Source organism: Gorilla gorilla, chromosome 10 (assembly GCF_029281585.2).
Source record: "Gorilla gorilla gorilla isolate KB3781 chromosome 10, NHGRI_mGorGor1-v2.1_pri, whole genome shotgun sequence".
NCBI classification, from domain to species: Eukaryota; Metazoa; Chordata; class Mammalia; order Primates; family Hominidae; genus Gorilla; species Gorilla gorilla.
The window spans coordinates 33,964,122-33,980,534 of record NC_073234.2 but is presented as its reverse complement, the minus strand read 5'-3'; the positions used below and the strand labels follow the sequence as shown (position 1 = coordinate 33,980,534).

General features: G+C 35.4%; 1 protein-coding gene across 1 annotated transcript in view; it reads right to left on the bottom strand.

Annotated features, from left to right (window-relative positions):
- PIK3C2G (phosphatidylinositol-4-phosphate 3-kinase catalytic subunit type 2 gamma) overlaps positions 1-16,413 on the bottom strand; it is a 364,289-nt gene that overhangs the window by 43,646 nt on the left and 304,230 nt on the right. The window contains exon 29 of the mRNA XM_019039448.4: positions 8,007-8,082. Coding sequence (XP_018894993.2) covers positions 8,007-8,082 — 76 coding nt within the window. The remainder of the gene's footprint in view (positions 1-8,006; positions 8,083-16,413) is intronic.

The window sequence follows — 16,413 nt, the reverse complement described above, 5'->3', positions numbered from 1 at the left end:
AATCCATTGTAGTCTGAGAGAGTGATATAATTTCAATTCTCTTAACCTTATTGAGGCTCATTTTATGGCCCGTCATATGGTCTATCTTGGAGAAAGTTCCATGCACTGTTGAATGGAATGTGTATTTTGTGGTTGCTGGATGAAATGTTCTAGATATATCTGTTAAGTCCCTTTGCTCCAAGGTATAGTTTAAATTCATTGTTTCTCTGTTGACTTTCTGTCTTGATGACCTGTCTAGTGCTGTCAGCGGAGCATTGAAGTCCCCTACTATTATTGTGTTGCTGTCTATCTCATTTTTTAGGTCTTTTAGTAATTGTTTTGTAACTTTGGGAGCCCCAGTGTTAGGTGCATATATGTTTAGGTTTGTGATAGTTTCCCGTTGGACAAGGCCTTTTACCATTATATACTGTCCCTCTTTGTCTCTTTTAACCGTGGTTGCTTTAAAGTTTGTTTTGTCTGATATAAGAATAGCTAACCCTGCTCGCTTTTGGTGTACATTTGCATGAAATGCCTTTTTCTACCTATTTACTCTAAGTTTATATGAATGCTTATGTGTTAGGTGAGTCTCCTGAAGGCAGCAGATAGTTGGTTGGTGAGTTCTTATGCATTCTGTGGTTCTGTATCTTTTAAGTGGAGCATTTAGGCCATTTACCTTCAATGTTAGTATTGAAATGTGAGGTACCATTGCATTCATCATGCTCTTTGTTGCCTGTGTACTTTCATTTTGTTTTTTTTTTTGTTTGTTTTAGCTTTTTAACTTGCATTTTTGTTTTATAGGTCCTGTGTGATTTATGCTTTAAAGAGATTCTTTTTGATGTGTTTCCAGGATTTGTTTCAAGATTTGGAGCTCTTTTTAGCAGTTCTTGTAGTAGTGATTTGGTAATGGTGAATTCTCTCAGCATTTGTTTGTCTGAAAAAGACTGTATCTTTCCTTCATAAATGATGCTTAGTTTCGCTGGATACAAAACTCTTGGCTGATAATTGTTTTGTTTTAGGAGGCTGAATATAGGGCCCAAATGCTTTCTAGCTTGTAGGGTTTTTGCTGAGAAATCTGCTGTTAATCTGATAGCTTTTCCTTTATAGGTTAACTGGTGCTTCTGTGTCACAGGTCTTAAGATTCTTTCCTTTGTCATAATTTGGATAACCTGACGACAATGTGCTCAGGAGAAGAACTTTTTGCCAGGAATTCCCAGGTGTTCTTGGTGCTTCTTGTATTTGCATGTCTAGGACTCCGGCAAGGCTGGGGAAGTTTTGCTTGGTTTTTCCCCCAGAAATGTTTTCCAAGCTTTTAGAAATGTCTTCTTCCTAAGAAACACCGATTATTCTTAGGTTTGGTCATTTAACATAATCCCAGACTTCTTGGAGGCTTTGTTCATATTTTCTTTTTCTTTTTTCTTTGTCTTTGTTAGACAAGATTAATTCAAAGACCTTGTCTTCAAGCTCTGAGTTTCTTTCTTCTACTTGTTCAATTATATTGCTGAGAATTTCCAGAGCATTTTGCATTTCTAAAAGTGTGTCTGAAGTTTCCTGAATATTTGATTGTTTTTTAAGATATCTATTTGCTTGAATATTTTTCCCTTTACTTCTTGTAACATATTTTGGATTTTCTTGCATTGGCCTTTGCCTTTCTCTGATCTTTCCCTGATTAGCTTAATAACTAACCTCTTGAATTCTTTTTCAGGTAAATCAGGGATTTCTTCTTGGTTTGGATCCATTGCTGGTGAACTAGTGTGATTTTTGGTGGGTGTTGATGAGCCTTGTTTTTTCATATTACCAGGGTTGGTTTTCTGGTTCCTTCTCATTTGGGCAGTTTCTGTCACAGGGAAAGTCAAGGGCTGAAGGATGTTGTTCAGATTTTTTTGTCCCATGGGGTGTTCCTTGGTGTAGTACTCTCCCCCTTTTCCTGTGGATGTGGCTTCCAGTGAGCTGAAGTGCAGTGATTGTTGTCTCTCTTCTGGGTTCATTCACCCAGTGAGCCTACCTGGCTTTGGGCTGGTACTGGGGGCTGTCTGCACAGAGTCCTGTTATGTGAACCGTCTGTGGGTCTCTCAGCCATGGATACCAGCATCTGTTTTGGTGAGGTGGCAGAGGGTGCAATAGACTCTGTGGGGGTCCTTAGCTTTGGTGGTTTAATGCTGTTGTGCTGATGGCCTCCTGTCAGGAGGTGGAGCTTTCCGGAAAGCATCAGCTGTAGTAATGTGGAGGGGGACCAGCAGTGGGCGGGGTCCTAGAACTCCCACAATTATATGTCCTTTGTCACCCACTACCAGGGTGGGTAGGGAGGGACCATCAGGTGGGGGTGGGGCTAGGTGTGTCTGAGCTCAGACTCTCCTTGGGCTGGTCTTGCTGTGACTGCTGTGGGGGGTGGCCGTGAGGTCCCAGGTCACTGGAGTTATGTGCCTAGGAGGATTATGGCTGCCTCAACTAAGTCATGCATGTTGTCAGGGAAGTGGGGGAAAGCTGGCAGTAACAGGCCTCACCCAACTCCCACACAAACTGAATGGCCAGTCTCACTCCCACCGTGCCCCCCTGCAACAGTCTTTTTCCACGTGGAAGGTGAGTCAGGCTTGAAAAGTTGCCCAAAGCTTTCCACCTCCCAGCTGCAAAAGAAAAGGGCTTTAGTTCTTCCCCTACTTGTGAAGTCTCCAAGCCGGATTCGTGCCCTCCCCTGAGTTCTGGCCAGGAGGCTTCTAGCCCCATTCAAATTGTTACAAAGTTCAGCTAGAGAATTCTTTCTCCCTGTGCAGTTTTACCCCCTCCTCTGGCCACCCCACTGATGGATCCCTGTGGTGCCAGGCAGGAATGGGCTGCTTGGGGACCCAGTGAGCTCACAGGGCCTTTCTGCTGCTTCCTCTACCCCTGTATTTCCCTAAGCCCGGCTCTCTAATGTCCAGTATAGTTGAAAGTCAGGTCATGTGATGCTTCTGGCTTTGTTCTTTTTGCTTTGCTATTTGGACTTTTTTTGTTGTTGTACCACATGAATTTTAGAATAGTTTTTTCAAATTCTGTGAAAAATGACATTGGTAATTTGAATGAAAAAAAATTCCATGCCCATAGACTAGAAGTATCAATATCATTAAAATGGCCATACTGCCCAAAGTAATTTACAGAGTCATCATTAACATATTATGATTAACTATAGTCATCCTACATCCTACGTAGTATAGAACCCTAGATCTTATTCCACCTATCTAGCTGTAATTTTGTATTCTTTAAAAAAATCTCTCTCCATCTCTCCTTTACCCCCACCTTTCTCATCTTCTAGTATCCTCTGTTCTACTTTTTACTTATTTGAGATCAGCGTTTTTAAGCTTCCACATATGAGTGAAAATATACGGTGTTGAACTTTCTGTTCCTGGCTTATTTCACTTAACATAATGTCCTCCAGTTCCATCCAAGTTACCACAAATGACAGGATTTTTTTTTTAATTTTTATTTTATTGATTGTTTTGTTAAGAAAGGTCATTCAATTTTATCAAATGCCTTTTCAGGGTCTATAGAGATGACCATGTGATTTTTATCCTTAAATCTATCAATATGATAATATGTATTATATATTATTTATAGTACTAATATTGAACTGTTCTTGCATTTCTGTCATGGTGAATTATATTCCTTTAGTGTGCTGATGGATTATTTTGGCTAATATTTTATTTAGAATTTTTCCTTGATATTCTTAAGTGAGATTGGTCTGTGATTTCTTATTTGCCACCCTTGTAATCCTTGAAACTATTGGTGTAAATACTTTATGTGCATCATAAAAGTCATATGGAAAATTTTCTTTCTTTTTCTCTGCTCTGGAAGTGTTTAAGTAACATGAAATTGTCTGCTTTTAAGGAGTTTGGTAGAATTCCTCTGGAAATCATCTGAACTTGGTATTTTTGAAAAATGTAAAAGTTTTGCTTGCATTTTGAAGCATTATATTGTATTTATTTGATCAGACTTAATCTTGTTAGAATCATCTTCTCTGGGCCAAGTAAATTTTTTTTTCCTAGAAAATTATCAATTTCAGACAGATTTACAAATTTATTTTCATGGAGTTGAACAGGTAGTCTGTTACTATTCTTTAATTTCATCTTTCTATGGTTAATTGTTGCATTTCCTTTTGTATTAATATTTGCGTACTTGCATTACTCCCCATTTTTGATTAGGTTAGATAGTGACTCATTTGTTTTATTGTTTACTTTTTACTTCTGATTTGTTCCAGTGTTTTCTTTGTTCTAACTATTTGAAATCTAATTTTATCTTTATCCTTTTCTTGTTTGTTTGGTTTGGTTTGTAACTTTTATTCCAGTATTCCTCTGAGCATAGTTTTATCTTTCATGGTTTCTGAGATGTAGTATTTCACTATTGCTAGTCTTTAGAAATTTTGCAAATTTTTTCTGTAATCCTTTTGATCCAACAGTTGTTCAAAATATTTGTTTTAATTCCTAAACTTAAGTGTCTTCTAGTTTTCTGAAAATTTCCATTAAATTTTCACTTTGTTAAAGTGATTAAATGATTAAAGAATTTCAACTACATTATTTTTACTTTTTGGACTTTATTGAACTTTTCTGTAGTCAAATATATCATCTATTTTATAAACTTTCATAGGCATTTGAAGAGAAGACACATTTTTTTTCAGGATAAAGTTTTGACTTATTGACTACTTTATTTTTCTATAAATCTACTTAGTTTTTTCCATTTGGTCTTTCATAAATCAAGATGTGAATTAGAGTATCCTACTACTAGTGTGTTTTTATGTGTTTCTTCTTGTGTGTTCAATAATTTCTGCTTTATATATGTTGCTGTCATATTATTTGATATGTAGTCATACTGCGCCTATCTTTATTGAGAACTGTACTCATTATAAAATTCTCTTATTTAATTCAATGCTTTTTAGCCTAAATTCCTCTTTTTCTTCATCAAGATTGTGACCTCTGATTGAATTTTCTTGCTTTGCCTAATATACCTACGGCTATATTTTAATTTTCAACCTTTCACAATCACTTTGTTTTAGGTGTGTTTTCACATAGAGTTATGATTTGCATTTTTGTTCCAATTTGAAAAAGAACGTCCTTAATAGATGAGTTAAGCCCATTTATACTTATTAATATAATATATTAGTTTTCTCTTAGGTCTGTTTTAATGCTTTATATTATTATTTTTATGATTTTTAAAGAAAGTCTTTTGCTAAGTGATTTGCTTTTATTTTCATGTATTTGTGATACCTAAGAAAGTTGTTACTTTTGTTTTAGCAGCTGCCTTTATTTAACAGCCATAGACAGACTTTTTATTTCTTTTGACAATACTTGTTTCGTAAGTGAATAAAGATAAAGGCGAAATTAGTGTGCACAATCTTTCTAACTCTATTTCATCTACCACCCAATTATATTCAATATTGCGATTTTTCTCAGTGTTTTGGTGTTTCCCTAACACAGATATAGATTTTTTTATTGCTTGATTTCTTAGATTTTAGTTATATCCTTCACACTCAGATGTTAGAGATGAGGTAATTAGAGAAAGCCCTCTAACTCAACATTTTTTAATCTTTTTCTTCCCAGATCAAAGTAAAAGTCTAAAATATTTTTCTAATTAAAAACATGAGGTCATACAACATAGCAAAATGGCTACTATGTTAAAGCTTTCAACTGAATGTTTCAGAAACAACTTAACACAAGTATTTATTTTTAAATAGTTCTATTCTTACACTGCTTGGCCTTTCACATCATTAACATTTTAATTGAAAACCTGAGTACCATACTTCAACCCATGGATAATTGATCTGGGCTCTGCCAGAGCAAGTAGCTAGACCATTAACTAGTGAGACCCCGACATGTAGATGGCATGGCCTCAAGTTCTCTTTCAAATTAACATCTCAAATGGGAGGTAGTGATACGAGGTAATGATTGAAAGCTTGTGTTTGCGATCATTTGTAATTATTAATGGTGCTTAATCATGCTCATTAACTCATCCTCTTAACCCTGACAATTGCTGTGTTTGATCATGTTCTACTCCATTACCTATGTTATTATTTCTGTACCTTGACAAATAACTATCTTCTGGGTGTCAAAGCTATGTAGTAGTTGTGAGTAGATAATTTTATTTTATTTTTTTGTGGAGGTATTATTTGGTATGTGGGCTATATTAATTTTGGGAGAATATATAGGATCATGTCATTAGAGAGTTAAAGAATATACACTTAAAATAAAATCCAGCAACTTTTTTGGTTACTGCTTTGTTGAGTCTGGTATCCATAATATTTAGTGTAATAATTTGTAGTTTTTTTATTCCAAGTGATAACTTTAAGATAATTTTAGCGGTTGGGAGGCCTTGAATTTCTTGTGCCAGGACATTTACACATGAAGTAATCAGTCTGGGAGGAATAGCATGATTTTGATAAGGACAAGAGAGAAAAAACCAAAATCAAAAATTATTTTACAAATGCCATGCTACCTTGATAGAGAATATCAAGGAGTCCTCCATAGTTGTTCTTTCTGTCATCAATCATTTATTCAGTAATTATTTACTGAACAACTACAGTAGGCCAGACACTGTGCATGGCCCCAGGGATACAGTGGTGAGCCATAGGGACATGGATTATCCCCAATGGATTTCTAGTCTACAGATAAACACACAAGCGAGAATTATCATGGCAATAAGTGTTTTGAAGAAATAACATTCTAGGAGTGTATAGCAAAGACCATATTCTGCTGGAATGCCATGATGAGAGTTTTGATGTTTATCCAAAGGGCAAGACCAGCTACATAATTGGCGGGGCCCCGTGCAAAATAAAAATGTGGGGATACTTTTTCAAAACTTATTTAGAATTTCAAGACAATGGCAGCAGAGTATTAAACCAAGTGCAAGGACTTTTTAAGTAGCCTGCCCTGTGTGACTGTGCAGGTCACAAGTGGATACAGCTGGCCCTGCCTAAGGGCAATCAGAAGCCAAAGAGAAGGTTTAACTAGAGAAGAGAGATGATTGAATTGGCATTTGAAACAAATAAATTCCTTAAATTCCTCAATTGTTCTCCCAAGGCATGTTTAGTTAGTGAGTAAAGGCAAAGAGTATTAGTATCTCCCATATTTAGAGTTAAATATTGCTATTATTTTTCTAAGTCATGTGCCTAGATACACAGGTATCTGGAATCCACCCTCTTAATTAACCTGCAGAGGTAGTAAAATAGTGAAATCTGAGTTTTTTGCTTAATGTTTTCCTAGGTTAACCAACATTTTAATACACTCGAATGATTTCACCGTGTAATCATTTAACAACATACACCTATTTTCAACTAGCAGCCAGGAATAGTGCTTAAAATAAATATTGTGCTTCTTGCTTACAATCAGCTAATGTTCTGTGACAAAAGAATTAAGAATTCAAAAACATGAAAAAGAAAATAATTTGATTAGCACAAGAAGGAATAACTTCCTGCTAATCCTTGCTTGTTGTAATAATTTGCATATTGTGCTAAGAAATATGTATTCTGTTGTTTTAAGATAATAGATTATATTTAATATGTAGCCGAAAATCTAAATGTATTGAGAATCAAATCTTTTGTCACTCATCACTGTTGAAACAAATCTTGAATATTCTATGATGTAAGAAATAAAAAAAGTTCTCAACCATTTTAGTTTTTGCAATAATCTAAATTTTTAATGTGTGCAAATGTATTTCAAAACACCTTTCAAAGAGATAATATTATAATCAAAATAAAAAAGATTTGACAGTGGTCTGCAATTTAATTTCTTGAAACACAGAGAAACAATTTTCTTGAGAGACTAGTGACGAAATAGAGTCAACCTTTCATCAAAGCCCCACACCTCTAGAATTCTACAACCTCATGTTTTATTTTTTCAAAATCTGGATTATTCAAGTTTATGCTATGGAAATGGTTAGAAAAGAGTATTAAAGTCTTACTCTTAAAAAGAGATTTTAATTGAAAAATTGAAAAAATTAGTTGTGATATCTTTTTGTCCAATTATTTTGAAAATCACTGTACATAATACAATGACAAATTTACTTACCTAGGTACACAAGTGATGATTCTTCAACTGTTTGTTGCACAGCCTCAGAGAGGAAAAAGCTAAGTACACAATCACTCTGAAAAACAAAATGAAACATAATATTTCTTTATTTCTTATATTTGTTACTCCTATTCATTATTACATAAAATTGCCATATAGATCATTTTAAAATAGATACCTGTTATAGATTCTACAAATAGAGAGAAAGTATATTAGAAAGGTTAATTAAGTCAGTGCTATCATCTTACCATTAAGTTAAACTAAACTTTTGTGTGACTGGAGGTCAGATTACTTTCCATTTCTTCAAGAGGTTCAAGTGTGCTCTGCTCTTGGACCTCATCATAAATGTCCACATTCTTGAATTTTACAAATATGCATGCATTTCACATCTCAATTTTCGAAAACAAGGTGTATCCTTGGATGGCGTTTCTGAGAAAAATTACTGTGAGTGGGACACAGAGGCTCAGTTAGTGAGTAACCACTACTACTCAAGGTTCAATTCTAGGAATACTCGCTGAGTACTGACTACACTCAGAGCACTGAGGAATTTAAAAGAGAAGCATGCTTCTCTGTACATAGTAAAATTATTTATAACTAGAATTTTTATTAAAGTAATATAATCTGTTTTCTCCACTTAATTGTGTTCTAAAGAGAGAATCAGCAGATATTTCAAGACAGAAAGATGCATAAGGTATTCTCTCCTTTTAGAACACAGTTAAGTGGAGAAAACAGATTATATTAGTTTAGTAAAAATTCCAGTTATAAATAATTTTACTATGTACAGAGATGCATGCTTCTCTTTTAAATAGTGATAATCACAAATTGACATTTAACCTGATCTCCAAATGAATAGCTAACTGGGAAGTCTGAGAATAGCTTTTCCTTGGTAAAACTGGCATACATTTTGTTGGAAGCTACTATATGACCAAAGTAGCCTTCTCCATGAGATCTTACATTATTATCTAAAGGGCACCAAAGAATAATTGATTATTTCCCTGGACTACCTTTCACAGGCTGATGCCATAGTAGCTGTCAAAGGTGCCTGACAGCCTCCCTGTTCTTTTCTCTCACTCTGTCTAATGGCTGTTTCTACTCTTCCCCAGGAGACTTTAACTTCCAACTCTGACTCCTTCTCTGCTAATGACTATCTCTACTTCCAAGAAAATAAAAGGCAGATGGAAATTCCTAAACTTCCTGCCATAAAATCTACAGACACGCAGCTTTCCATCCTCTTACAATGGAAAAAAAAATGTGTCTTTCCATCTGTTATAGTTGAATTATTTCCCCCTCCCAAATTCGTATCTTAAAGTTCTAATAACCAGTACTCCAGGACATGATATTATTTGGAAATAAGGTCATTGCTGATGTAATTAGCTAAGTTAGGATGGGGTAATTCTTGAGTAGAGTGGGCCCCTAATCCAATTGACTGGTGTCTTTATAAAAAGAGGAAATGTGGACACACTCATAGAAGGAAGACAAGGTGAAGAGACATAGGAAAAAGACGACCATCTACAAGCCAAGGAGAAAGACCCGGAATAGATTCTTTCCTCATAGCCATCAGAAGGAACCAACCCTACAGACATCTTTATTTCAGACTTTTAGCTTCCAGAACTGTGAAACAATAACATTCTGTTGTTTAAGTCACCCAATTTATAGTAGTTTGTTATGGCAGCCCTGGCAAACCATCTAATGCTGAACCCTTTATCTGTGTCCTGGATTCTATTAGTTCCTCCTCAGGAACCTTGTAGAAGATTCCCATCTATATTTTAGCCACTTCACTCTTCTTCCTTTTTTCCTCATCAACATAAAATATGGTCAATTCTGTCAATTTTAAAAACTAACAAACAGGTGAGTCAAACCACCCAAAATATACTCACACATAAATCGAATTTTGTCATTAATGCCCCTTGCAAATTGTGTGTTATTTTTCTCTTCCCCGATGCAAACAAACCTATGGGAAGAATTGTCTGCACTCACACTGATTCCACTTCTTCAATTTCTACTCACTTTATGATCAACTACATTCAGGTTTCTGCCACTAAATGTCCTCTGAAAAATGCTCTAATTATCTTCTCTAACAAGCTCTCTCTTAAAAACTACATACATATATATTTCACAACCAATAGGAATTTCCTTTGTCATGATATAGCTATTCCATTTTTAGTGAATTCTGTCTTGTCTTTGCTTTTATATTACATGTTCTGCCAAGTGACTGTCTTCCCTTTCTCTTGCCATCACTTCTGAGACTTTTTTGTGGACTCCTTTTCCTTTTGCTTATGATTTAAGTTTAAGTGTTTCTCACTTCTAGGCCCATCTCTCTTATTACTCTAATGTATCCTTTCTGGGTGATATTATGATCTTTGGTGACATCTATAATGATGCATAAATCTAAACATTTATTCCAGATTTGTCTCCTAAACCTAAGCCCTCTATCTCAAAATATCTTTTTACTGGTTCACTTGACTTTTCTAAGCACAAATCAAACCACAAAAGCGTACCACTAAATAGTTTTTCCTTTCCTTCACCTCAATTTGCTGCTTCTCCTATGTCCATGCTCACAATAGAGTGTACCTACTTGGACTCTCTGTTCTCCCCACCCCATACATAAAATTAATTGCTAAATCCTGTCGATTGTACCTGCTAAATAGCTCACCTATTCATCTTCTCCTTCCAGGTATACTAATATCATGTAGTTCCAACATCGTCAATTCTCATCTATGTTATAGCCTTAATGCTTATCTTGGGCCCTTTATACTTATCTTGCTACCCTTTAATCCAATCCATTCTCTACACAATTGCTCAACAGATCTTTCAAAATGAAAATCTAATAATTAACTGCTTAAAACCTGTAGTGATTCTGCATTACTCTTAAGAAACAGACCAACTGCTGAACAAAGCTTGTAAGACTGGTCTTGACTGGGATCTTGCTCATTTCCCTATGTTCTTCTCTCACCCTTTCTCATCTGGTGCTTAATGCTTACCTTTGCTGAATTATATTTACTTTCTCAAATGTGTCATGGTCTCTCACTTCCTTGTCTTCCTATATTTTCCTTTCTCTTTCTTTTCTGCCCCTATCCACCCATTTGCTCAGGGTTTGTCATGTTCTCTTTTCTTCACTCTTGTTAATATTAGTAAAATACAAGTACAGAGATTGTGACTTATTCCCTTATGCTCCTCTTCAATAAAACAGTGTTTCTTTCAATAAATACTAGTTAACAGAAACAAACTGATGTCTGTCTTCAAATGTAGAATACATCAGTTTCAAATGCAGATATTCTTATCTGCATAGCAGTTTATGCATCATTGTAAATTAGTCACCAATTTTCTTCTATGTATCATTGTAAATTAGTCAGTTGCCAATTTTCATCTGTGAATTGATCTCTTGTGAACTTGTTTAATAGAAGTCTACTTTTAAGAAATGGACTCATATTCAAGGAGATGACAGAGTCAAGATTTTTTATTTTGAAAGCATAAAATCTAACCTCAGACTGCAGAATCTGTTTAAGGAAATTTGACCTTCTTTGGCCTTTTGACAACTAGTCAATTACTTTTCTTTGGTGACATTTTGACCTCACCATCCAATGGTTATTAAACTTCAATAGTAGGAAAGAAATCTTTCCAATTAGTGTCTGAAATGTCACTACTAGCTAATTATTCCCTTGTGTTTACACTGTCATATCCTTCAAGTCCTCATTTATAATTCTGGGTGTGGATGACTAAATACTAACTTCTTATTGTAACAAGGTTATTTTCTCTCCTGGGAATAAACAAACAAGATCCAGAGTCAAGAGAGGGATAAATCAATAAAAGAGATGAAGAAGGTACAAAAGTAATATTACTGGATCTCAAAATGATCAACTTTTACATTTTCTCAGACTTGACTTTGCTTATATGTATGCATCCCACAGCTTTTTAGCACATTGCACCAATAGATAGTCTGAAGATTTATAGAATTATCAGTGCTACATTTGCTCTCATTAATAACCTATGCCGGTGTTCTCCACTGGTATTGACCTCTGAGCAGTGTTGCCACATTTAGTAGTGTAGGTTGGATACTGCACAACTCTAAGGGGCCATTTTCACATAGTCTACGATGTATGCAGGAGGGTTCCCCATATGTAGGGTTACCAGCTAGAGTAATAAAAACAGAGGGTACCCATACAATATTTTGGACATACTTTTACTAAAAACTTTATGGAAAATTCAAATTTACCTGGGTAACCCATATTTTATCTATCAACCCTGGAATATGAGGTGTTTGGAAAGTATGTGGCCATACTTTTGGCTGTGTCAAGGACTGGAGGATACAACTAGAAATTAATGGGCAACGTCACTTATCCTAAGTGTCCTGAAATACCTAGAAGATTCTCACATTATGAAGAATGTTTCTTTTCTGCTTAATTCCTCAAGTGGTTGTAGTTTCCCAGGTGAAAAAAAAAAAACTCTGAATTTAACTACTGTATCCTATAAATGAGAAAGTTGGATAACAGAGAGAATAAATGATTGTTTGGAATCAGTACAAACAAAACTGGGACTGTGTGGTTACCAAGTCCAGGCTCACTTATGTAACCGCTGAAAACGGACTATAGAAGTGAAGAGTGCTGATGGGGTACAGGCAGGAGAGAGCAAGAGAGAACTTCATAGGGAACCTAGAGGACATTCCTCTTCTAGCTTAAGGCTAGTTTGACCTATTTATCAATGTAAAGAAGAAAAGCATTACAATCCTGTTTGTTTTAAGAAAGATGAAAATGGAGCATTGTGGAAAAAAGAAAAGACAGCAATTAGCCTTGGAGAATGCCATGGGCAAAATTCCTTATGTGCTAAACAAATTGTATTCTCTGAGCGCTCCATTCTTCTTCCCCTTTAAGTCTCTGAATTGGTATCTGTGTTCCCTCTCATTTTCTTAATAATCCTTGTCCCAGAAGAAGGTGGGGTAGGCATCCTCTTTGTATTTACTTGCTCCTCTAACCTCTATTTTTTCTTCCTTCATAAAAATGCCCTGATTTGAATAGCATGTCTACGGACTATACTGCCCTCTACCTCTTGTTAACACACTTGCCTACTGGTCTTAGGTCACTGGAATTCATAAAGATGCTATAATTTATTTTAATAAAGAAAAATCTTGACCTACATTTCTCTGCACACTCTTTCATCTTTAGAGCAAAGCTCCTGCAAGGATTGCTTTCTGCTTTCTATCTCAAATTCCTTTCTTTACATTCTCCCTTAAGCAATTCCAATCAAGTTTTTGTTCCTAACATTCCCATCACACTGTTTTTCTTTTCCTTTTTTTAATTTTAAAATCATATCTAATTTATTAATAGATCCATAAATAGATCTCCTGATTAAAACTTTAATCTTCTTTCTTTTTTAAAAAAACTTTTAAGCTCAGAGGTACATGTGCAGGTTTGTTATATGGGTTCCCTGTAGTTATTTTTTCTGATCCTCTCTCTCCTCCTAACCTCCAACCTCAAGTAGACTCCGGTATCTGTTGTTCCTGTCTTTGTGTTCATGTGTTCTCATAATTTAGCTCCCACTTATAAATGAGAACATTTGGTATTTGGTTCTCTGTTCCTGCATTAGTTTGCTAAGAATAGTGGCCTCCAGCTCCATCCATGTTCCTGCAGAGGACATGATCTTGCTCTTTTTTATGACTGCATAGCATTTCATGGTGTATATGTACCATATTTTCTTTATCCAATCTGCCATTGAGGGCATTTAGGTTGATTCCATTTCTTTGCTATTGTAAATAGTGTTGCAATAAGCCTACACGTGTATGTGTCTTTATGATAGAATGATTTATATTTCTTTGGGTAGATATCCAGTAATGGGATTGCTAGGTCAAGTGGTAGTTCTCTTTCTAGCTTCTTGAGGAATCACCATACTGCTTTCCACAATGGCTGGACTAATTTACACTCCCACCAACAGTGTATAAACATTCCTTTTTCTCCATAACCTCTCCAGCACCTGTTATTTTTTGACTATTTAATAATAGCTATTCTGACTGGTGTAAGATGGTACCTCATTGGTTTTGATTTGCATTTCTGTAATGATCAGTGATATGAGTAATTTTTCCTATGCTTCTTGGCTACATGTATGTCTTCTTTTGAAAAGTGTCTGTTCATGTCCTTTGTCCACATTTTAATAGGGTTGCTTTTTTTCCTGTAAATTTAAGTTTCTTATAGATGTGCATATTAGACCTTTGTCAGATGCATAGTTTGCAAGTATTTTCTCTCATTCAGTAGGCTTTCTGCTTACTCTGTTAATTATTTCTTTTGCTGTGCAGAAGCTCTTAAGTTTAATTAGATCCCATTTCTCAATTTTTCCTTTTGGTGTGATTGATTTTGGTGTCTTCATCATGAAATCTTTGCCGTTCCTATGTTCATAGTGGTATTGTTTAGGTTGTCTTCTAGGGCTTTTATAGTTTTGGGTTTTATATGTAAGTCTTTATACCATCTTGAGTGGATTTTGTATATGGCATAAAGAAGGGGTCCAGTTTCAATCTTCTGCATATGGTGAGCCAGTTATCTCAGCAGCATGTATTGAATAGGGAGTGCTTTCCCCATTGCTTTTGTCAGGTTTGTCAAAAAACGGTTGGCTATAGGTGTGCAGCCTTATTTCTGGGCTCGTTATTCTGTTCTATTGATATATATGTCTTTTTTTTTTCAATCAGTACCATGCTGTTTTAGTTACTGTCTCCCTGTAGTATAGTTCTGAAGTTGGGTAACATGATGCCTCCAGTTTTGTTTTTTGCTTAGGATTGGGTTGGCTATTCAGGTGTTTGTTTTGTTTTGTTTTGTTTTTTGTTTGGTGGTGGTGGTTGTTGTTGGTTTTTGGTTTCATATGAATTTTAAAATAGTTTTTTCCAGTTCTGTGAAGAATGTCATTGGTAGCTTGACAGGAATAGCATCGACTCTGTAAATTGTTTTGAGCAGTATGGCCATTTTAATGATATTAATCTTTCTATCCATGAGCATGGAATGTTTTTCCATTTGTGTGTCATCTTTGATTTCTTTGAGCAGTGTTTTGTAATTCTCATCGTAGAGATCATTCACCTCTCTGGTTAGTTGTGTTCCTAGGTATTTTATTCTTTTTATGGCAATTATGAAAGGGATTTCATTCTTGATTTGGCTGTTGGCTTGACTTTGTTGGTGTATAGGAATGCTACTCCTTTCTGTATGTTTATTTGTATCCCAAAACTTTGCTGAAGTTGTCTGTTAGCTTAAGGAGCTTTTGGGCTGAGACAATGGGGTTTTTGAGATATAGTATCATGTCATTTGCAAACAGAGATAGCTTGACTTCCTATCTTCTTATTTGGATGCCCTTTATTTATTTCTCTTGCCTGACTGCTCTGGCCAGGACTTCCAATACTATGTTGAATAGGAGTGATGAGGGAAGACATCCTTATCTTGTGTGCATTTTCAAGGGGAATGCTTCCAGCTTTTGCCCATTCAGTATGATGTTGGCTTTGGGTTTGTTATAGATGGCATCTATTATTTTGAGATAGGTTCCTTTGGTATCTAGTTTATTGAGATTTTTTTAAATGAAGGGATGTTGAATTTTATCAAATGCCTTTTCTGCATCTATTGGGATAGTCATGTGGTTTTTGTGTTTAGTTCTATTTATGTGATGAATTACATTTATTGATTTGCATATGTTGACCCAACCTTTCATCCCAGGGATGAAGCCTACCTACTTCATTGTGGTGAATTAGCTTTTTTATGTGCTTCTGATTTGGTTTGCAAATATTTAGTTGAGAATCTTTGAATCAATGTTATATTGGCCTGAAGTTTTCTTTATTTGTTGTGTCTCTGCCAGGCTTTGGTATCAGGATGATGCTGGCCTCATGGAATGAACTGGGGAAAAGTCTCTTCTCAATTTTTTGGAACAGTTTCAGTAATAATTTTACAGCTCTTCTTTAAACATCTGGTAGAATTCAGCTATGAATCTTTCTGATCCTGGGCTTTTTTTGGTTACTAGGCTATTTATTACTGATTCAATTTCAGAGCTCATTATTGGCCTGTTTAGGGAATTAATTTCTTCCTGGTTCAGTCTTCGGATGGTGTCCAGGAATTTATCCATCCCTTTCAGGTTTTCTAGTTTGTGTGCACAGAGGTGCTCATAAGTAAGTCTCTGATGGTTGTCTGTATTTTTGTGAGGTCAATGGTAATGTCCCCTTTGTCATTTCTAATTGTGTTTATTTGGATTTTCTCTCTTTTCTTCTTTGTTAGTCTAGCTAATGGCCTATCTATCTTACTAATTTTTTCAAAAAATTAACTCCTAGATTGATTGATTGTTTGAGGTTTTTTGTGTCTTGATCTCCTTCAGGTAAGCTCTGATTTTGGTTATTTCATATTATTTGGTCATTTCTTATCTGGTTACTCTTCTGCTAGCTTTGGGGTTGGTTTGC